This window comes from Chlorocebus sabaeus, chromosome 10, assembly GCF_047675955.1.
Source record: "Chlorocebus sabaeus isolate Y175 chromosome 10, mChlSab1.0.hap1, whole genome shotgun sequence".
In the NCBI taxonomy this organism is placed as follows: Eukaryota; Metazoa; Chordata; class Mammalia; order Primates; family Cercopithecidae; genus Chlorocebus; species Chlorocebus sabaeus.
The window spans coordinates 97,483,775-97,506,348 of NC_132913.1; the positions used below are offsets into that span (position 1 = coordinate 97,483,775).

At 36.6% G+C, this 22,574-nt stretch overlaps 1 protein-coding gene across 11 annotated transcripts in view; it reads right to left on the reverse strand.

Moving 5' to 3' along the window:
- Positions 1-22,574, reverse strand: part of KANSL1L (KAT8 regulatory NSL complex subunit 1 like) — a 145,867-nt gene that overhangs the window by 49,615 nt on the left and 73,678 nt on the right. For all 11 annotated transcript variants that reach the window (XM_007966118.3, XM_007966115.3, XM_007966117.3 and 8 more), the window contains one exon: positions 5,015-5,219. In XM_007966118.3, the coding sequence (XP_007964309.2) occupies positions 5,015-5,219 (205 nt within the window). The remainder of the gene's footprint in view (positions 1-5,014; positions 5,220-22,574) is intronic.

Below are 22,574 nucleotides of genomic sequence, written 5' to 3' on the forward strand. Positions count from 1 at the left end.
AAATCTTTTTTTTTTTTTTTTTTTTTTTTTGAGACAGAGTCTCGATCTGTTGTCCAGGCTGGAGTGCAGTGGCGCGATCTCAGCTAACTGCAAGCTCTGCCTCTTGGGTTCATGTCATTCTCCTGCCTTGGCCTCCCGAGTAGCTGGGACTACAGGCGCCAGCCACAACGCCCGGCTAATTTTTTGTATATTTAGTAGAGATGGGGTTTCACTGTGTTAGCCAGGATGGTCTCGGTTTCCTGACCTTGTGATCCACCCGCCTTGGCCTCCTGAAGTGCTGGGATTACAGGCAGAGCCACTGCGCCCGGCCCTCTCCTTTCTCTTATAAGGACAACAATCACTGGATTTAGGACCCATTCTAAACTCAAAATGATCTCATCTCAATCAAGATCCTTAATTGCAACTACAAAGACCTTACTAACAAAAACATCCACTGTATTAGTTTGCTAGGTGTATTTTAACAAAATACCACAACTGAGTGGCTTAAATAACAGTTCTGGAGGTTAGAAGTCAAATCAAGATGTCAGCAGGATTGGTTTCCTTTGAGCACTAAGCGGAAGACTCTGTTAGGCGTATCCTCTATCTTCTGGTGTTTGCTGCCAATCTTTGGTGTTTCTTGGCTTGTAGAAGTGTCATTCTGACCTCAACTTTCATGTTTATGTGGCATTCACCCTGTATGCATGCATCTGTGTCTAAATTCCTTTTAATTTTTATTTTTTAAATTATTTAGAGACAGAGTCTCACTCCGTTATCCAGGCTGGAGTGCAGTGGCATGATCTCAGCTCGCTGCAACCTCCACCTCTCAGGTTCAAGTGATTCTCATGCTTCAGCCTCTGGAGTAGCTGGTACTACAGGCACAAACCACGATGCCTGGCTAATTTTTGTATTTTTTAGTAGAGACGGGATTTCGCCATGTTGGCCAAGCTGGTTGCAAACTCCTGACCTCAGGTGACCTACCCGCCTTGGCCTCCCAAAGTGTTGGGATTATAGGCATGAGCTGCCATGCCCGACTAAAATTACCCCTTTTTATAAGGACATCAGTCATATTGGATTAGGGCCCACCCTGATTACCTTAACTAATTACATCTTTAATGACCCAATTTCCAGGTCATATTCTGAGGTGCTAGCTGTTAGAACTTCAATATAAGAGTTCTTAGGGACACAGTTCAACCCATAACAGTTATATTCCTAGGAACCAGGAGTTAGGACATAGACATATCTTTCAGGGTGTGTGTGTGGGGCGGGCCGGGGGGAGACACAGTTCTGCCCACTACAGCATTCGCTTTTGTTTTAAAATATTTTAAATATTTCACTCCCCTCTCTTTTTGGTTGTACATGGCTGGTACCATTCCAGAAGGAAAGTTTATTTATTATATACAATGGATGCCTTAGCCACTTTACCCTTAATATTTCAATGTGTATTTCATAGAATAAGGATATTTTCTTACGTAACTGCAAAACAATAATATTCAGGGAATTCAATGTTAATAAAATATTTTGTCTAATCTACCATCAATAGTCTAGTTTCCACAATTGTCCCAGTAATTTTTTCCCTTGAAAAGAATTCTGCTCTAGATCACATATTCATTTAGTTGTCATGTATCTTTTTAGTGTCTCTTTCAATCTAGAACAAGTCCTTAGCCTTTCCTGGCTTTCATGACATTGACATTTTTAAAAGAATACTGGCCGGTTGTTGTTTTTTAATACTGTATGTCTGATTTTGGCTTTGTCTGATATTTACTCATGATTAAATTCAGGTTATACATTTCTGGTCAGAATACTACACAGTGTTATTATATCCTCCCTCACAGGTGATAGTAGTTTTGATCACTCAGGCAAAGTATTGTTTGTTTCTCTATATATAGTTACTATATGCCCCCTGGCAACTGGCAGGAGGCACTTTAAGACAGCTGTCCCCAACTTTTTTGGCAACAGGGACCAGTTTCATGTAAAGCAATTTTTCCACAGACAGGGGATTGGGGGTGTAGGAGATGGGGAGATGGTTTCAGGATGAAACTGTTCCACCTCAGATCAGGAAGCTTTAGATTCTCCTAAGGAGCACACAACCTACATGCCTCAGATGCACAGTTCACAAAAGGATTTGAGTTCCTATGTGTTCCTGCCACTGATCTAACAGGAGGCAGAGCTCAGGCGGCAATGCTCGCTCACCTGCTGCTCACCTCCTGCTGTGTGGTCCATTTCTAACATGCCACAGACCAGTACTGGTCTGTGGCCTGGGGACTGGGGACCCCTGCTTTAAGATCATGCAAATATCTTGTTCCTCATCAAACCTCTCCTCAATCCTGACCCCAGATTTATACCCATTAATGATTCTTGTCCAATCTTTACTATGATGATTGCAAAATGATTATCTAATTTGACTGTTTATTCTACATTTATTAATCAGCATCCTAGCATATGGTAAAGTCTTCCTTTTCACCAATTTATCTATCATCAGTATGGACTCATGAGTTCCTATTTTTTCAATGGTTCAATATTGTCCTTATTTATTTTGATAGCAAATAGTCCTAGATTTGGCCAGTAGGGGCCTCTTGAAGCTCGTTTCTGTGTTCTTTCAACAGGCCTTTATCATTTTTTAAAACACTTCTTTGCTTTCTGTTAACATTATGATGTTCCAAGATGATCATACCTTTTCTTCCCCAGCCCTGGAGACCAGCCATTTCTCCAGAAATCCCCGATTCCTTTTAGTAGGAAATGGTATTAGAAAACAAAATATGAGTTCCGGACATACTAATTACTTATCAGGATAAGTCTGAGTCTAGATCTGTGCTGTCCAATTTGGTAGCCATTACCCACATGTGGCTACTTAAATTAAAATTAATAAAAACAAAATAAATTAAAAATTCAGGATGGGCACAGTAACTCACACCTATAATACCAGCACTTTGGGAGGCTAAGGCAGGAGGATCACTTGAGCCCAGGAGTTCAAAACCAGCTTGGGCTACATAGTGAAACTTCTTAAAAAAAAAGGAAAAAAAAAAAAACAAACCTCAGTTCCTCAATTACATAAGCCATATTTCATGTGCTCAATAGCTACATGTGTCTAGGAGCTACGATATTGGACAGTATAGATTTATAGAGCATTTGAATCATTACAGAAAGTTCTATGGTTCTCAAGACTTTCCATAAAGAAAAAAAAAGTAAGTTCTATGGGATATGGAATATCACTATTCTAGACCATCGCAGTAGGCAAATCTAGGACACACACACATACACACACACACACTTTGAGTTCCCATTCTCCATTGCCTTTTAAATATTTTCCTATGTTCCACTTCATTAATTCTTTAACACATTAAACGATTATTTATTGAGCACATTCTATCAGATAGGTACTCTTCAAGGCCCTGTAGATCTGGAAATAAAAAGATACAGCCCCTATTCTCTGAAAACATACCATACTTTTTTCTGAGAAGTCAGAAATGATTATAAAATAGTATAATAAATTCCAACTTAGCAAGGTTAAAACAAAATATATATATGTATAGTGTATATATATATGATAATATATATACCATTCTGGGGATGTCAAGGAAGGCTTCCTGAGAGAAATGACATTTAAATTAAGTTTAGAAAGGTAAATAATTATTGAGTTGACAATATGGGAGACAAGCTGAGGGTAACAGAATTTGCTATTCTCCACTACTTTTTTCATCTTTGTTCCAATTATTCACTTAAAATCCTTTCTTTCTCTTCACCATAACCTTCAAAACTCTCCTTATCTTTCAAAACTCATCTTTTCTATATATTTCCTAATACCTCTAATCTTACAAACCCTGAAATATACTGTCTTTACTGATTTCAGGCCCACAAAAGATTTGGTTTATTCTTGTTGCTATAAATGTTTATAGAAAGAACATGGGCTTTGGAATCCGATTTACTGCCTCAGCCTCCCCAGTGGATGGGATTACAGGCACCTGCCACAATGCTGGGCAAATTTTTGTATTTTTCACGCTGGGCTAATTTTTGTATTTCTAGTAGAGATGGGGTTTCGCCATGTTGGCCAGGCTGGTCTCAAACTCTTGACCTCAAGTGATCCGTCTGCCTTGGCCTCCCAAAGTACTGGGATTACAGGCATGAGCCACCACGCCCAGCAGGAAAAGTCTTTTAATAAAAGCTAATTTGTCAGAATCCACATTCCTATTTATAACTGGACCCTGATAAAAGAGTTTACAATTGGTTCCTAATAAAACAAACATCTTTATTTTAATACAAACATATTTAAATAGATAATGTAATGATAATCAGAAACTATTAAATAGTAGTATCAATAATTTCTTTCCTTTGATATATTAAGAAATCTAAAATAATTGTGGGGGGGGAGAATATCCAGCAAGAACTAGAGATAACGTATTTTTCCTTTCATCACAGCTGGTTTAGAAGTACACTAACAGAAGTATCCCCATTATTTTGTTCACACATGAAAAATATGTTTTTCAAAATGAATGTTTCTAATGAAGTATACTTAATTTGTAAAAACTGTAAGCATGAATATCTAAAATTGTATTGCTTATATTCTAGAAGAAGGAAAAGGAACACTCAACAAAATTAATAAATATCAAACCTAAAAAGGAAAGCAATGTTACTTCTTCCAAAATAACTGAAGCTGTGCAGATTTTCTTCTTCTGAGCAAATATTTATGAGACAAATATGTAGTACATTTGTGTTTACCTTCTTATCTTTGCCAGTACATTTTAAAAATCATCTTGACATTTCATTATCTCTCAAATTAGTTTAGGCATAATAGATTTTTTTTTTTAACTGGGGATGTGAGAAGTTTCAGAGTACACTGCTTGCAATGTTTAAAAAATTACTAAAGCCCACTTTAGTATTATTAACATCTACTATATCATTTATAAACTATATTTGTAAGTTTTATACATGTAATTATTCAAAATAAGTGTTATTCTAAATAACAATCTACATCTTCTCATACATGAAATATGCTGATGGTGAATCTTTGATAATGTTTTCTTCCCAAAGGCAGCCTTACCTGTGGAGTCCAGTAAAAAGTAGGGCTCAATCTGTAGAGTTTTCGTTTGTGGAAACTCTGAAGTGGCCTTGTTCGGGCTGATGTACTCATGAAAGTCAAGGATGAAGATTTCAGTCTTGTCCTGTCTTTTCTCTTTTTCTTACTGTGCTTCTGGTTAAGTAACCAGCTACTGGAGGAAGACAGCTCATCTAAATTCTCTGATGCACTGAAATGCCATGAAATAATTAGGGGATGGGAAGGGAATAAAACAAAACAAAACAAAACAAAACAAACAAAAAAGACAAAGAAAACTAAATGTAAATTGCCTTGATCTATTATGACAGAAGAGTATTAATTTTAACCAATTTTGTGGTAACAATTGGTAAAATATTTTGTATTAATGGGAAATTACATATTCAAGTCATGAAAACCATTTTTACATCTATTTTCTCCTGCAAAACAATATCCCGTAAGTTAGAAAATGCTCATGAGTTTACTAGTGTGATGTAATTGCTCATTGTAAATCAATAATTCATGTCAATTACAGTGTTTTAACTACACAAAATTCTTTTTGTGTATGATGAAAATACATAGATTACAAGTATTTAAAAGGGCTAAAGTCATCACTCCATTATCAGTTTCTCTTTTTTTTTTTGAGACGGAGTCTCTCTCAGTCGCCCAGGCTGGAGTGCAGTGGTGCGATCTCGGCTCACTGCACACCACCATCTCCTGGTTTCAAGAGATTCTCCTGTCTCAGCCTCCCAAGTAGCTGGGATTACAGGCACCCGCCATCATGCCTGCTAGTTTTTGTATTTTAGTAGAGATGGGGTTTCACCATGTTGGCCAGGCTGGTCTTGAACTCCTGACCTCAGGTGATCCACCCACCTTGGCCTCCCAAAGTGCTGGGATTACAAGCATGAGTCAGTGCGCCTAGCTATTAGTTGCTCTTATATAAGCACTACATATTAATAACATTTCAGTGAATTTTGAAACAGAGCTGTAACCCTACTATATTTTAGGATTTTAAAAAAAATTTCCAGTGCTACAGAAACAACTATAAAATAATGAAACAGATCACCTAAGCTACACATGAAAAGAACATAATAATTTTACATTTATCTTTATATATTTTTGAACATATTTAAATATTTCAAATATTTTATAATATCAGAACATCAAGAGGATAACCCTCATTGCCACATAAATTTAACTTCATTTACACTATTATATTATATATACAATAATTAAGCTTTTCAGGCCCTACAAGGTACCAATTTCAACCTTAGTTATGTAGACAAAAGCTAGTCAATTTAGTATTCCAATATTAACAAATGAATCTGCTACTATGTGATACTGCTGTTCAATATGTAAGTTCCAAATATGCTATTTGGTAGAATTGGTGTTTACCAGTAAATATAAAATATGGTTTTTCTATAGCAGTATTGTGTTTGAATCATATTTATGGCTACTCTAAAATATTATATTAGCTTGTGGATAAAGTAAATAATTCAAGAATGCTTTACATAGTAATGAGAAACCAGAAATAAAGGTGTCTGAATGGCTTATGTTGATAACACTAAACAGAATAAGTAAACATGGTATTTGGTGACTATCATACATTCAACAAATACATAATTGATTATGTACTACTGGCCAGACCAGTATAGAAAAAAAGAGTTGATGACAACTATTTCACTTTTAAAATATTAAGTCTCCAGAGAGCTCTAGCAAGAATGCTTTAAGTCTCGGAAAATAAAAGGTTCTAAAAATCTTTCATCATGTTGATGGCTAAGAAATATTTAGGGTATAATGCTTCTCTCAAATTAACAGGTCCAATCTCACAACTAGATTTTATTTTCTGTCATATCAAGGGGGAGCAGAAGGCATACAGGAGAGCCAGTATGAAGTTAGGCACTTCATAAGTGGCTAGCATAGAAGGGAGTCAAGGTCAAGAAGAAGACAGATTTCAGTAGGTAGCTGGCATTAGAGGCAGTTAAGTCAGGAGACATAGGATCCAGGAAGTTAGGAGTAGATCCAGCACCAAAAGAGGTTCTTTGTCCAGCAAGTCAGAAGCACCTTTAGGCAGAACTTACACTGGCTCTTAAAAGACATTGCTCTGGAAGTGTCTAGTGAAAATTAAAAGCTTATTCTGGAGCCTGAGACCTACTTAACTAACTTTTACCTGTATTTACAACTCTAGCTGTTAATGAGATATTAGCTTTCCCCTCCCCACAGAAGGCTTAGCCCAAAGAAGATGAGCCCGCATCTTATGAAATGAAAAGACACAACTTCTGTACTGGCTAGAGGCTCATAGGCTGGCTTAAAGATAATTGGAAAACTTATTATTTGTGTCACTAAATGTTATACAGTCGTGTCACTTAGCAATGGGGATACCTTCTGAGAAATGCGTCATTAGATGATTTTGTATTTGTGTGAACACCACTGAGTGTACTTACACAAACCTAGTTGGTAGAGCCTACTACTGGTATAGTCTCTTGCTCCTAGGCTACAAACCGGTAAAACATGTTGCCATACTGAATGCTGCAGGCAACTGTAACATGATAGACATGGTATTAGTGTATCTCAACATAGAAAAAGTAATGTATTGCTCTACAACATTATCATAGTTACAATGTCACCAGATTGATAGAAATTTTTCAGCTTCATTATAATCTTATGGGACTACTGTTATATATGTGGTCCTTGGTTGACTAGAAACATCATTATGTAGTGCATTACAGTATATAATTTTTAAATTTCTAAAGGGGCTGACATATTATCAGAGAAAAAAAAGTTCAATTTTATTCTTTTCCTTATGTTCCCAACTGCAGGCAATTTATCTTTAGATTCTAACACTTTCTAATTAATAAAGATTCTTGCAAAGTATCAACATCTACCCTCAAATAAATGAAGGAATGCATGAAAATTTAAAGATGTGAAATATGTTTATTTTACTACTAATCAATGTGCAAACTGCATATTCTCATCAAAGCTAATGTAGTACAAAATCATTTCCATAAATAATGGATGAAGGTTATTGTAAATGGTTATTGCAAACCACTGATAAATTCACTTATTTCACACATTAACAATAATGAGACAGTCCAATCAATGAATCTCACTGAAAGCAAAACATGAGGAAAATCCTGAGAAAATTTTGAGGAAGACAACACAAGTCTGATCCTGTGCCTCTGTAATCTAAAGCTTTTTCCCCAGGAGATGATGATTCAGGTAATTAAGTATTGACTAAAATAAGAACTTAATGATATCTGTAAGACAAGGATATCATTAATAAATCAATAAAAGACACCATCATCACATGATTAAAAAATAAGGTTTATCGCTTTTTTAAAATCTATCTTTCTTTATTTTTTACAGACAGGGTTTCCTTCTGTTGCCCAGGCTGAAAGGCAGTAGTACAATTATAGCTCACTTCAGCCTTAAACTCCTGGGCTCAAGGGATCCTCCTGTCTTAGCTTTCTGAGTAGCTAGGACTACAGGTGTGCACCACAACACCTGGCTAAATGACAGTCTTTAAAAAAATTTTTTAAAGTCACAATAAGAAGAGGAGACAGTCCAGAAGAAAAAGAATATTTCAATAAATGATAAGGCTTAGTGTTCCTGCTGAGATTAAAGTGTACCTATGAAATCCTAGAAACTGAGGATGCAATAGGCCACCATCAAATATTGTTACAGAATAATTATCAAAATACAATTATTGGCTGGGCACAGTGGCTCACACCTGTAATCCCAGCACTTTGGGAGGCCAAGGTGGGCGGATCACTTGAGGTCAGGAGTTCAAGACTGGCCTGGCCAACATAGTTAAACCCCGTCTCTACTAAAAATACAAAAATTAGCCGGACCTGGTGGCACATACCTATAATCCTAGCTACTCTGGAGGCTGAGGTAGGAGAATCGCTTGAACCTGGGAGGCAGAGGTTGCAGTGAGCTGAGATCGAGCCCCTGTAGCCTGGGCAACAGAGTAAGACTCTGTTTCAAAAAAAAAAAAATATATATATACACACACACACACACACACACACACACATATATATATAGTTATCATTGTACTTCTGAAAGAGCAAGCTTACAAGTGGGAGAGAACCAGGCGAAGCAATAAATTATTGTTTTTTTTCAGATTTCCAACTGGATGCTGGAGAATAATAAAAATCTTCCAAATGATATAGTTTAGATCCTTTGGGTTGCAGGCATATAACATAACTTGGTCTGAAAAGGAATTAAATAATTGAGGATGGAGAAGTAGTGACAGTGGGTTTCAGGCTTATACCTTTCTATATTTCCCTGGCCTCCTCCCTAATCCAAGCTATCTTGTACCAGGGTTACTCAATAACCTTGTAACTGGTCTCCCTCATCCATCTAGTCCAATAGACACAGTCTCCGCACTACTGACAGTCTAGAGAGGAAGACAGAGGTTAATCAGATAATCATGCAAATAAATAAAAAATTATCACTATGAAAATGCTAGGAAGGAGAGGTGAACAGTGAGTGCTCACCTTTCAGAGCTCACAGGGAATTTGATCTAGTCTTTGGAGGGAGACCATGCAGGAGTTCAAAGAAAACTTCCCCAAGGAACTGACTTTGGAACTGTCCATCCCCTCTAGTCCCTTCTATACCAATTATTTGGAAAGAACAATCTGATCCTGTCATACTTGCCCTGCCACCCTGCCACGCAAACACACACACACCGCTTAAAATCTTCCAACATCCTCCCATTGCTCTTGAAAGACTTAAATCCTTAATCTTTTAAAAGGCCCTGATAGGTCTGGCCTCTGCCATAGTTCTCTTGCCTCATCTTGCATGATGCTTTCCCTTGTTCTCTGTGTTCTGATAAAGAAAACAAACCTTTAATCTGAGAAATGCAAGTGCCTTTAAATTACCAGGCCCAGAGAAGCATTAAAATGTGACATGGCATGCCTATAGTCCCGGCTACTCAGCAGGCTGAGGCAGGAGGATCTCTTGAGCCTAGCAGTCTGAATCCAACCTGGGCAACAAAGCGAGACCCTGTCTCTACAAAAATAAACAAAAATGTGACAGCAGTCATGTCTTGCTCCCCGCTTAAGCTCAATACTTAACTCTTGAAGTCACTTGCTATGTGGGCTCTAGACTAACTGACACCAAGTAGCCATAACATACCATACACTAGACACCTTAACAAACTATATATAGTTCAACAACATATAGCCAATCAATAATCAATGTTACTTTTGTAAGCCAATAAGAATTCATGTCAAACAAAAATTTGTATCAACCCCTTTTGTGGGCTTAGACAAAGTCCCTTGTCCCTTTTTGCCTTTAAAAATCTGCTTGTGGCTGGGCACGGTGGCTCATGCCTGTAATCCTAGCACTTTGGGAGGCTGCAACAGGTGGATCACTTGAGGCCAGGATTTTGAGACCAGCCTGGCCAACATGGTGAAACCCTGTCTGTACCAAAAATACAAAAATCGGCCAGGCGTGGTGGTGCACGCCTGTAGTCCCAGTTACTCGGGAGCCTGAGGCATGAGAATCATGTGAACCCGGGAGGTAAAGGTTGCAGTGAGCCAAGACTGTGCCACTGCACTCCAGCCTGGGCAACAGAGTAAGACTCTGTCTCAAAACAAAACAAAACAAAACAAAACAAAACAAAACAAAACAAACAAACAAAAAAAACCCTGCTTGTAACAAAGGCCAAATGGGGCACTTCCCAATGTTTCCCAGGCTGCAGTCCTCAACCTTGACCCAAATAAAGTCTCTATATTAATTTTGCCTCCTTTTCTTTCCTTAGGTTGACATTTCCAACCACACTGCTTCCTTTCTTTATAAATAATTCACACTTCATACTGTACAAGATCTACATGTTATTTTTGCTTCCTAGAATCTTCACACATGCTCTTCACTACATACTTTCCAATAATCATCTAACTCAGTTCCAAAGTCAGTTCCTTGGGGAAGTTTTCTTTGAGCTCCTGCATGGTTTCCCTCCAAAGACTAAGTCAAATTCCCTATGAGCTCTGGAAGGTGAGCACTCACTGTTCACCTCTCCTTCCTAGCATTTTCATAGTGATAATTTTATATTTATTTGCATGATTATCTGATGAATCTCTGTCTTCCTCTCTAGACTGTCAGTAGTGCAGAGACTGTGTCTATTTTGTTTATCCTTGCATCAGAAATTCCTGATACTATGCCTTGCATATAGCAGATACACAATGATTGTTGATGGAATGAAGAAATACTATACATACATATATGTTGTCAGGTTTATCATATAAACCAGGTTTAGTACAGCATATGCATAACATATACTACACCTAAATAGTTTGGCAAATGAGTAAATGTTGAACATTGTAAGAGCCAAAAAAGCTCTAAATAGAAGTCTACAAGACAACTTTAAAAAAAGATACGTATTTTCACTGTCTTGAAGTTTCCTTCTAAATCTGACTCTTTGGTTTATAAAAGTTAGGGTTTTTTGTTTTTCAGACAGAATCTCATTCTGTCTCCTAGGCTGGAGTGCATCTGGTATGAACATAGCTCACTGCGGTGTCAACCTCCTTGGCTCAAGTGATACTCCTGCCTCAGGCCTCCGAGTAGCTGGGACTACAGGTGCATGCCACCATGCCTGGCTAATTTTTTACGTTCCATTCAGACGGAGTCTTGTCAAGTTTCTTGGATGGTTTGGAACTCCTGGGCTCAAGCGATCCTTCTGCCTCGGCCTCCCAAAGTGCATATTCCATTTTTGATGAAATACTATAATGCTGATAATTTCTAAGGATGCATTTACCATTCAATCAGAAAGATTACAACATGATAGATGACTGCTTTGGAAAATGCTGCTACTTAATGGTATGTGACAAAAGTGTTTTAGACATTTGGAATCAAAGACGTGTACTAAACTACATTCAGCACTCAATGTCAAGCACAGGAAAAGAAAATTCAAGGATCTTCAGCATAGGAGTGTGAAAGATCCATATCCTTAAGATATCCTCAAAAGCCAGGAACTACTCACAGTAAGGTGGTCATAACTAAAGACTTCCCTTGTATACCAGGACAATGATTAACTGAAGAGCTATACTTTATGGAAAAAACAGACCAATACCAGCACATGCTAAACTAATGGCCTCCATCTTTTCATATTACGACTTCATGGTGCATATATCCTGCCCTTCGCTTTAAAATACACTATGGAGCCAAGGAAAGTAAGTTCAAGGAATAGCAGCAAATAAGGACTTATTCAACATATAATTTGAAACTATTGTTTTAAGTCAGTAGTTTCTAACATTTCCCCCACATTCACACCATTCTCAAATTAAACTACTTAAGTAGAAATAAACTCTGAATAAAATAATTAGAATGTGCATTCCTAGGTGCCCCCCTCCACCCATACACATATACACAAATACCCACACCCACTACACTGGGTTGTATAGTGTCTCCTCAAAGTTCATGTCTACCCAGAACCTCAGAATGTAACATTATTTGGAAATACCTTGCAAATGTGATTAGTTAAGATAAGGACACACTGGATGAGGATGAGCCCTAAATCAAATCAGTGATTTCTTTACAAGAAGACACACACAAAGAACGCACGCCATGTAAAGATAGAGGTAGAGTTTGGAGTGATGTGTGTATGTCCTACAAGGAAAGTCAAGGACTGCAGGCAACCACCAGAAGCTAGGAAGAGGCAAAGAAGGATTCCCTAGAACCTTCACAGGGAGCATGGTCTTGACACCTTAATTTTGAACTTCTAGCCTCCAGAACTGTGTCATAACAAACATCTGTTATTTTAAGCCACAAATTAGTGGCTTAAACTACAGCGGCCCTAGGAAACTAATATATCCATAAACACATGCACTTAAGAATCAATGTGTTTGCATGACTTGTAATCTCTATTTCAAGTTTCTCCTTTTCCAGTTGGAAGTTCTTTGATGAATTCAACCTATTGTAACTAAGGTAGGCAGCAACTTTTTCCATACTTTCCCTGCTACACAAAGTCCTTCCAATATCTGAATTTATCACCTCTTTTATCCTTGATAGTACTGGGAGATACAAATGCATCACATATTCAGAAAACTCAATGGCATTTAGGATGGCAGTAATCAAGTTTGGGTGGATCATGAGGTTAGGAGATCGAGACTATCCTATCATGGTGAAACCCCGTCTCTACTAAACATACAAAAAAATTAGCCAGGCAAGGTGGCGGGCATCTGTAGTCCCAGCTACTCGGGAGGCTGAGGCAGTAAAATGGGCATAAACCCGGGAGATGGAGCTTGCAGTGAGCCAAATCATGCCACTGCACTCCAGCCTGGGTGACAGAACGAGACTCCGTCTCCAAAAAAAAAAAAAAAAAAAAAAAAAAAAAAGAAAGTAATAAAAAATAAGACTTAAACTTAATAAGAGCATTACTTATCCTCCAGTTGCCAAAAGTAAATACCTCTCTCAAATGATCATATAGATCAAGATCTGGCATGCCTGGTATAGAGAAAACAGTGCCTAGACCATTTCCCTTACTCCGGGTAATAAGTAGAGAAACTACACCTCTTACTCAAAAATGCAAGTCTCTTCAACTCTAACAATAAGAAAATGTGTTGTAGTACACACTGTAAAATGACATTCTTTATAAATAAGATGTGGTATCTAAAAAAATTAAGGCCGGGTGCAGTGGCTCATGACTGTAATCCCAGCACTTTGGGAGGCCAAGGCAAGCAGATCACCTGGGTCAGGAATTCAAGACCAGCCTAGCCAGCATGGTGAAATCCTGTCTCTACTAGAAATACAAAATTTAGCCAGATGTGATGGCAGGCACCTGTAATCCTAGCTGAAGCACGAAAATCACTTGAATCCAGGAGACGGAGGATGCAGTGAGCTGAGATCACACCACTGTACTCCAGTCTGGGCAACAAGAGCGAGACTCCGTCTCAAAAAGAAAATCTGAGATTCATCTTATTGTAGGGACTAAAGTGGGAAATATGTATTTTAAGTATAAAAGGCTTCAGATACAATATTAACTGAAAAAGGTATAAAATTACTTCTAATAGATCTCAACTATGAAACGGCTATATTAAAAAGATGGCAAGAAAATATACTCTGAACAATATAGTGATTTCTTTTTTTTTTTTTTTTTCCTTTCTCTTTTTTGAGACACAGTCTTGCTTTGTCGCCAGGCTGGAGTGCAGTGATGATCTCGGATAACTGCAACCTCCACCTCCCAGGTTCAAGCGATTCTCCTGCCTGAGCCTCCCAAGTAGCTGGGACTACAGGTGTGTGCCACCACGCCCAGATAATTTTTGTATTTTTTAGTAGAGACACGGTTTCACCATGTTGGCCAGGATGGTCTCAATCTCTTCACCTCATGATCCACCCACCCGTCCTCCTCTCCTCCCTCCCCTCCTCTTCCCTTCACTCCTCCTACCTCCTCCCCTCTTCTCCTCTTCTTCCCTCCTCCCTCCTCTCTCCCAAAGTTCTGGGATTACAGGCATAAGCCACCAGGCCCAGACTTTTTTTTTCTCTTTTATTAGGATGTCTAATACATTTTGAAATGGCTTTTGAAAATAAAAGAGACTTATGAGACATAGTAACCAAATGTAATTTATGGACTTTGGATACTGGTTTTAACAAATTAATTGTAAAAAGATAATTTTGAGACAACTGCAGAAATTTGAATATGGATAGAGAATTTCAAAACTAACAAATTATGGTTAACAGTATTAAATCTGATAATAAAGTGGTAAGTATGTTAAAAGGCTTATCAATGAAATATAAAGAACTATTTACAGTTAAAATAACCATCACTAGAAACTGCTTTACAAACGCCTAGAAAAAGAAAGTGTGTGTCAGGAAAAGGAATAAAAGAATTAGCAAAATTTTGAAAACTGTTAAAGCTGAGAATATGTGGGTTCACTTTACTATGCTTTCTGTATGTCTGAAGTTTTCCACAATAAAAGTAGATGGAGAAAACGCCAATTTATTATAGAACTACCTGTCATTCTTATCTCTGGCTCTTAACTTAAAGTGGGACGTTTTAATACACAAAGGCAAAAAGATGAGGAAACCAATATGATAGCCATACTTTTCTACTTGATAATTGAGACATAAAGTTTGTCAAATATTTGTCTGATCTGAGACACTTACAGATAATTACTATTTTATATATTAAGGAAAACAAAAACACAAAAAAAAACTTGAATAAAAGCTAAAATATTTTTCAAAATCCCATCTTCTCAATAGAAACAGTTTTCATTTATACCCTTCAAATCTTTTTTCTATAAAATCATATTGTACTATAATTTTAATGTCCTGATTTTTCCACTTAATATTCCAATATAAGCATGTTTCCATACGATTATACATTTTCTACATACATAATTTTGTATACTTACATGATATTAGATCTAGGGGTTGTATCACAATTTGTTAATATATTCTCTTATATAAGGTTAGGTTTTAGGCTTATATTATTACGAGTATAAAGGAAAAAGTAAACTATACATAATATGTATCATAATTAAATATTAATCATTATTATATATAATATTGTCATTCACAGGAATCCAAAATTTTACTGAAAACATCAACTTAGAATATGCTTCTAACAAACAATGTTATCTCATAACTGAGAAGTGACTATTGAAAATATTGAGGGTAAAAAAATTACTTTTTATGTGATTAGTTTGCCAGCCTAACTGCAGTTTTTCAATTATGATATCCAATTAAGAAAGGATAGTTGCATTTCACACAAGATAATTATCATTAGCAGAAATAAATAGCATGGCAATAATTCATTGGAATTTAATTTGATGTCATATTCTGGGACTCATTAAAGCAAAAACAAAACAATGACAAAAATCTAGACACTATTTCAAGTAGGAATTCACTTTCTGAAAGATAATACCCCATGGGATAAACAAGGATTAATTTATAACATTTTATCTTCATTTTAGAGTATGAGATCTGAAAACCAAAAACTATCCCTATGATAATAAAATGTAATGCTTCATTTGTTTAAAGACTCAATCTTCTTAGTTGCACAGTTCCTGGTGAGTCATCTGAGACCATACTGCCAAGATTAATAAAGCTAAAAAAAAAAAAACTCTGACATTTTTCTAGGAGATATTGTTATTAAAAGATAATAGTAATCAATAAATAGCAAGTGTGCAAACATGCCCTGGGAAATAATTAACCAGGTAAGTTTACTTTAAATGCACTGTGAGGACAGATCATTATAATTAATACTTAAATTATGAAGAATTCATATTTAAGTATGAATACTTAAATACTTAAGAGAATTATATCAAACAGAAGTTCTATATGATTCACAAAAGTTAGTAAACAAACAGAATGAGGCTAACCTTTAAAAATTAAAAATTTAAATGTCTCCTAATTATATACAAAAATTATGATATAATGTGATATAAAGCTATAATAAGCATGCTTATTAGAAGAACTGTAACATTTCATTTATGAGGTTACTTATCTGGCAACATCAACTATATATATAGAATGTAGCTGAAATTTTTTAAAGGCCTTTAAATAACAAAAAGAGATCTCAGTAAGTCTATGCATGAAAGTTCACTCCTGTTTCTTTCTTTCTTTTTTTTTTGAGACAGGGTCTTGCTCTGTCACCTAGGTGCAGTGCAGTGGCATGGTCACGGCTCCCTGCAGCCCTGACCTCCTGGGACCAAGCAATCCTCCCACCTCAGCATCCCAAGCAGCTGAGACTGCACGCATCAACACATCTGGCTCACTTTTTTTTGTTTTGTAGGGATGGAGTCTTCCTATGTTGCCCAAGCTGGATTTGAACTCCTGGTGATCCTCCTGCATCAGCTTCTCAAATTATTGGAATTAACAGGCATGAGCCACCATGCCTGGCCATCCTCCTGTTACTTTTAAGAGAGGCCTTCTCTCTTACTTGCAGATTTTTTTAAATGTCTCTTATTACAGAGACATCTGTGTCATCTATCACATTGGTTATCTGATTTTCTAGTCCAAAGTCAAATTATGAAGAGAAGCAGAACCACAGGAGACAGCCACAAGAGCAACAAATAGAATATCAATCTGACGATAGGGAAGAAAAAATATGTTAAGTACAAAATATTCCTTATGAATGCTGAGTACGGGCAAAAAATCACGAACATTTCATTCATTCAACAAATATTAATTCATGCCCATGATGTGACTCTCTGATCCAAGTGCTAAGGAAAATAACAGTTAAGTAAGATAGACCAAAAAATTCTTACTTTCCTGAAGCTTACATTCAAGTCCAGAAAGACAAATAAGCAAGTAAAAAATTAACAAAATAATATCACATTTGTTACCTCCTTTGATCTTCACAACACAACCCAGAAAACAGGCTGTTCTCATTCTATCTGTGATTCAGATTGCTGTGTAGGATCACAATACTACCAATTGGTCAATTTGGGATTGAACTGTGATCTAATTCCAAAGTAATATTCTTAACAATGAAAATTTTCTTCATAGCACTTGATCAAGGTTTAAAATTATACATTTGTGTGATCATTTAGGTAGTGTCATTTTTTTTCACAACTAGACTTTATATTACAAGGACAGAAATTCCATTTGGTTTTGTTCATTACCATATACCTGGTACCCAATCCAAATGCCTGGCACACAGAAGTCACTCAGTAGGTACTTGTTGATTATTCAGTGAATTGTTTTATAGGTATACAGCTATTTATCTCAGTAGCCCCTGAGAATGTGATCATGGTGATGAACCTGAGTTATCAAAAAACTTAAGTTCAGCTCTTTCCCATCTTGCAAGATGGCAGGTGAAAAAGTCGAGAAGCCGGATACTAAGGAGAAGAAACCTGAAGGCAAGAAGGCTGACGCTAGTGGCAAGGTGAAAATGGGTAACTTCAAGGCTAAAAATCCAAAGGCCGAAGTCCTGTCCTTGTCAGAAGAATTGGCAGATATTCCCAATCTGCTATGTATTCTAGGAAAAGACATGTATAAAAGGAAATACTCACCCACTAAATCCAAGATTTAAAACAGAAAGGTGAAGGTTCTTGCAGCCATTAGAAAATCAGTTGGTGGTGATAAGAATAGTGGTACCCAGGTGGTTAAACTTCACAAATTGCCTTGATACTATCTTAGGGAAGACGTGCCTTGAAAGCTGTTGAGCCACAGCAAAAAATAGATCGTGCCTCAGTAACTCCTAGTAACTGTATAATGAATGTCTTTAGTAACAGCTCGCCTACTGTGCCATCTACACAGTTGTGTGCGAAGGGATACCTACAGTTAGTACGTAAGAAAACTGCAAGCCAGCTCCCAGGAGCATTCTGATCATCCTCACTGGACACCACAGAGGCAAGAAGGTGGTTTTCCTGAAGCAGGTGGGCACTGGCTTGTTACTTGTAACTGGATCTCTAGTCCTCAATCGAGTTCCTCTACAAGGAACACACCAGAAATTTGCCATCGCCACCTCCACAAAAATTGCTTTCAGCAATAGAAATCCCCAAACATCTTACTGATGCTTACTTTAAGCAGCAGCAGCTGTGGAAACCCAGACATCAGGAAGGTGGGGTTTTCAACACCAAAAAAGAGACATATGAAATTACAGAGTAGTGTAAGGTTGATCAGGAAGCTGTGGACTTGCAAATGTTACCAAAAATCAAAGCTATTCCTCAGTTCCAGGGCTACCTGCAATCTGTGTTTGCCCTGATGAACGGAATTTACCCTCACAAATGAGTGTCCTAAATTTATTATGCAGAATCTCATTAAATGACTGATACATTTTGGGGAGAAAATTAAGTTCAGTACCACACAAAAAAGGCAATGTGTAAGACATTTTATTTAAACAATTCTTCCCAGTTTAATTGAAAAAGGAACTTAAGTGGAATCCACAATCCTCTTACAGTCATGGATACCTCTTTCCATATAGTTTCTAGGGTAGGGTTTAAAGTCATTAAAGCACATTGAGTACAGTAATTTCTCTATATTTACCAGTTCTCGATTTAGGCTAATATAAAATTATTACATACAAAAGAGCACAACAGTGATGTTATCAGATTGGATTGGAACCTTTATGCTTTTAGTGTAATTGTTTGAAAAAATAGAATTCTTTAAAATAAATATTTAAAATGGAAGAATATTAACACTAGTAACTACTTTAGAAAATACGTTCCATTAAATTTAAAATAAAGAAGTGAGGTGTAAAATTAACACACCTGCCCAAGGTCACAAAATGTCTAAAGCAAACAAAATACATAAAAGCTGTGTATTCTCATAACTACTTTGCCCTCAAGCCACTAAATTATAAAAACATTACAACTGATTAAAAATAAAAAGTTAAAATCTTTTTTGGGGGAGGGGTGCAGGGGAGATTAAAAGTCTCAAGATGGTCTTTTGAGGAGACAGATTTTGTATGAGAATAAAATCCAACAGTGTTTTTATGCTGATTTTCAGAGTGCTTGATTTAGTTACAGAGTCCCATACAAATGAAGTAGACCAAAGGCAAGAAAGAAAACAACTTCCCAAGAGATGATGGAAAAATAGATCCTGCCTCAGTGACTCCTAGTAACTGTATAATGAATGTCTTTAGTAACAGCTGGCCTACTGTGCCATCTACACAGTTGTGTGCGAAGGGATACCTACAAATGCCCCCAAATCCTTACCCTAATTCAGGTCCACATTGAAGCACTTGTTTTTAAAGAGTAAGAATAGCTGAATCAATAACTAGTATACTATCTAAGATAAGAAATAAATAAGACTATATCTAAAAGTTTAATATACTTTATGTCCTCACATTAAAATATCAATGGCTAACATTATTAGGCTGTTTCTTACATGCCAGGTTTTGTTCTGAGTTTTTATAAATGCTATTTCATTTACTTCTCACACAACCATATACTGTTTCCCAATATCTGGTATGTTTACTGTAAGCCATACATTTGAACTCTTCGTCAGTGATCTGTTGAGTAGCATACTACATTTTAACAGGCCCAGCATTTACCCTTCAAGATAATATTACTGTAGAAATTGGATTAGAGGGGACACTGAGTGATTGACAAATGTGGGTTACGACTTTATAAATTTTTTGGAACAGAGAATATAAGTATTTAGGCACCATAATAATTTTAAGATTATGTAAAACAAAGTATATATTATCACGGTAAATTATCACATGTCCTGCTTTGTTGTTTTTTGGGTTTTTTTGAGATAGGGTCTCACACTGTCACCAAGGCTGAAGTACAGTGGCATGATCATGGCTCACTACAGCCTCAACTGTCCTGGCTCAAGAGATCCTCCCACCTCAGCTTCCTGAATAGCTGGGACTACAGGTGTGCACCACCATGCCCAGCTAATTTTAAAAAATTTTTGTAGAGATGGGGTCTCACTAGATTGTTCAGGCTGGTGTCAAACTCCTGGGCTCAAGCCATTCTCCTGCCTCAGCCTCCCAAAGTCTTGGGATTACAGGCATGAGCCACCATGCCCAGCCATGTTATTTTTAAATATACCTTTTTACCTGTATCTATAAACATTCTGCAACTTCCTATTATTATATTGCTACTATAATACCTAATGTTTGCATTAATTTACACATTTCAGCTCAGTGTGTACCTCAAAATTCATAACTAAATTTAAGAGTGCTTTTCAGGTCACAGAGGACAATTAAAATAACTGTAACTATTGGTTCTTTCCTTTAGACATTTTTCATTGCCTTCTAAAATTATGTAAGATGACTTTTTTCAGGAAAGACAGAACAGACATCTGAGATTAAGACAGATTTGACAGATAAAGGGTAAGAATTATAAACTCAACAACTAGATCAGTCCCCATCACCAAATTTTAAGGTAACATGAAATAAGATTTAGTATTTTGTTTCCATACCAACAAACTAAATACCACATTCCTGTGGGACTAGTCAAATTTTGTTCATAGGTTTAGGATGAATAATGTCATTTAAGTATTTTTTCAAAACTATGAAGGCAAATGTGACTTCCTATGTGACTATTTTCTATTTATCCTTTTTGAAGTATATAGTTTATATCCTATTTTTCTTAACCTTTTAAAAAATACAAAATATAAGATACATATGCATAAGTACTTAAAGCATTTATCTCATGTTTAGCTTGTAAATATGAAGCAATAACTCCCCTTACTCTTCCACTTTCCCATAACCACCACTCAAAGGTCAAGAAACAGAACACTATTAGCACTCAGGAAATGCCCCTCTTATGTGAAGCTCTTCTATTATACTTCATTTAGGAATAATGAAAGCCAAATCAGTACTTTTTACTGAGATCCTGAATAATTCAAGCACCTCAGTACAATTTGAATCCATTTTCTCCTTCTGACCTCTATGTTATTGCTGTTATAGACTCTTTTTAGCCCCACTAGACTTATTTTACTACTGTTCACTTACACATGCCCATATGGTTACTTACCATTCTGTTCTTCAACCCTTCTTCATCTCAAATTTTCCATCCAGATAATATACTACTGCCCAAAGTATATCCTTTATGTTTAGAGTCTACTAATCTACTCTCTCAGCCTTGGTTTGTCTCCAAATGTTTGTCCTTCACACTCAGACTTGAAAGATGATTTCTCTGTGTATAGAGTTTCTAGGTAAACGGTTATTTTCTTTCAACATACTAATGGTACCACTCCACTGTACTCTGGCTCCTATTGTTACCATTGAGAAGTCAGCTGTCAGTCTATATTTCAATTAAGATTATGTCTTTCTCCCACTTCTGGTTGCTTTTGGACATTCCATTTATCTTTGTTTTTTCACATTTCCTCTATGTCCAGAGATAGATTTCTTTTTAGTTGTCCTGATCCAAAATCTGTGTTTGGCTTCCTGAATGTGGTGTCTTTCATCAGTTCAAGTAATTTTTCAGTCACTCTCTCCTCAAATATTTCTTCTATTTCATTCTATAGTGCTTCTTCCACATCTCCAACTAAGTGTCATATTAGGCCTTCTCACTATATTCTCTACATTTTAAAATGACTCTTCTGTATTTTCCATTGTTTCATATCTTTTGCTACATTTTTGAACTTTTCTTCTGGTACTTCTTCTATGTCACACATTCTCTCTTCAATTGTGTTCAGTTTGCTGCAGAAACCACTTACTTATCATATTCAGTATTTTTAAGAAGTCTTTCTTAGCCTTTTTCCAAATATGCTTATGTCACTTGATACAGTTTGTTCCCTGCTGGTATTTTAGGCCTATCTTTTATTTCTATAATCAGGCTACCATTTTAAAGTGATCAGTGTTTGATAATTCTAATGTCTGAAAACTTTATGATCTTTTTCTGCTGTCTGTTATGTGCTCCTTATTCTTACTCTTCTTGCTCTGTCTCCTTATGTTTGGTTATATTTGACTGTTTGTTAATCCCTGCCCTTGGCAAATTATTCATGAGAATTTCCCAAGGCTAAAAAAGAAGGTGCCTTCCTCCAGAGGAAATCTGTATTTGCCTCTGCCATTCCAGAACCATTTAAAACTAGCGATCTCTTGGATCACTCATTGATGCAAATTTGGACTGAAAATCCACGTAAAAAGTCTCCACCATGATCAGAACATCTCAAAGATAGGCTTTTTTTTTTTTTTTTTTTTTAATCTTCTGCTCTGCTT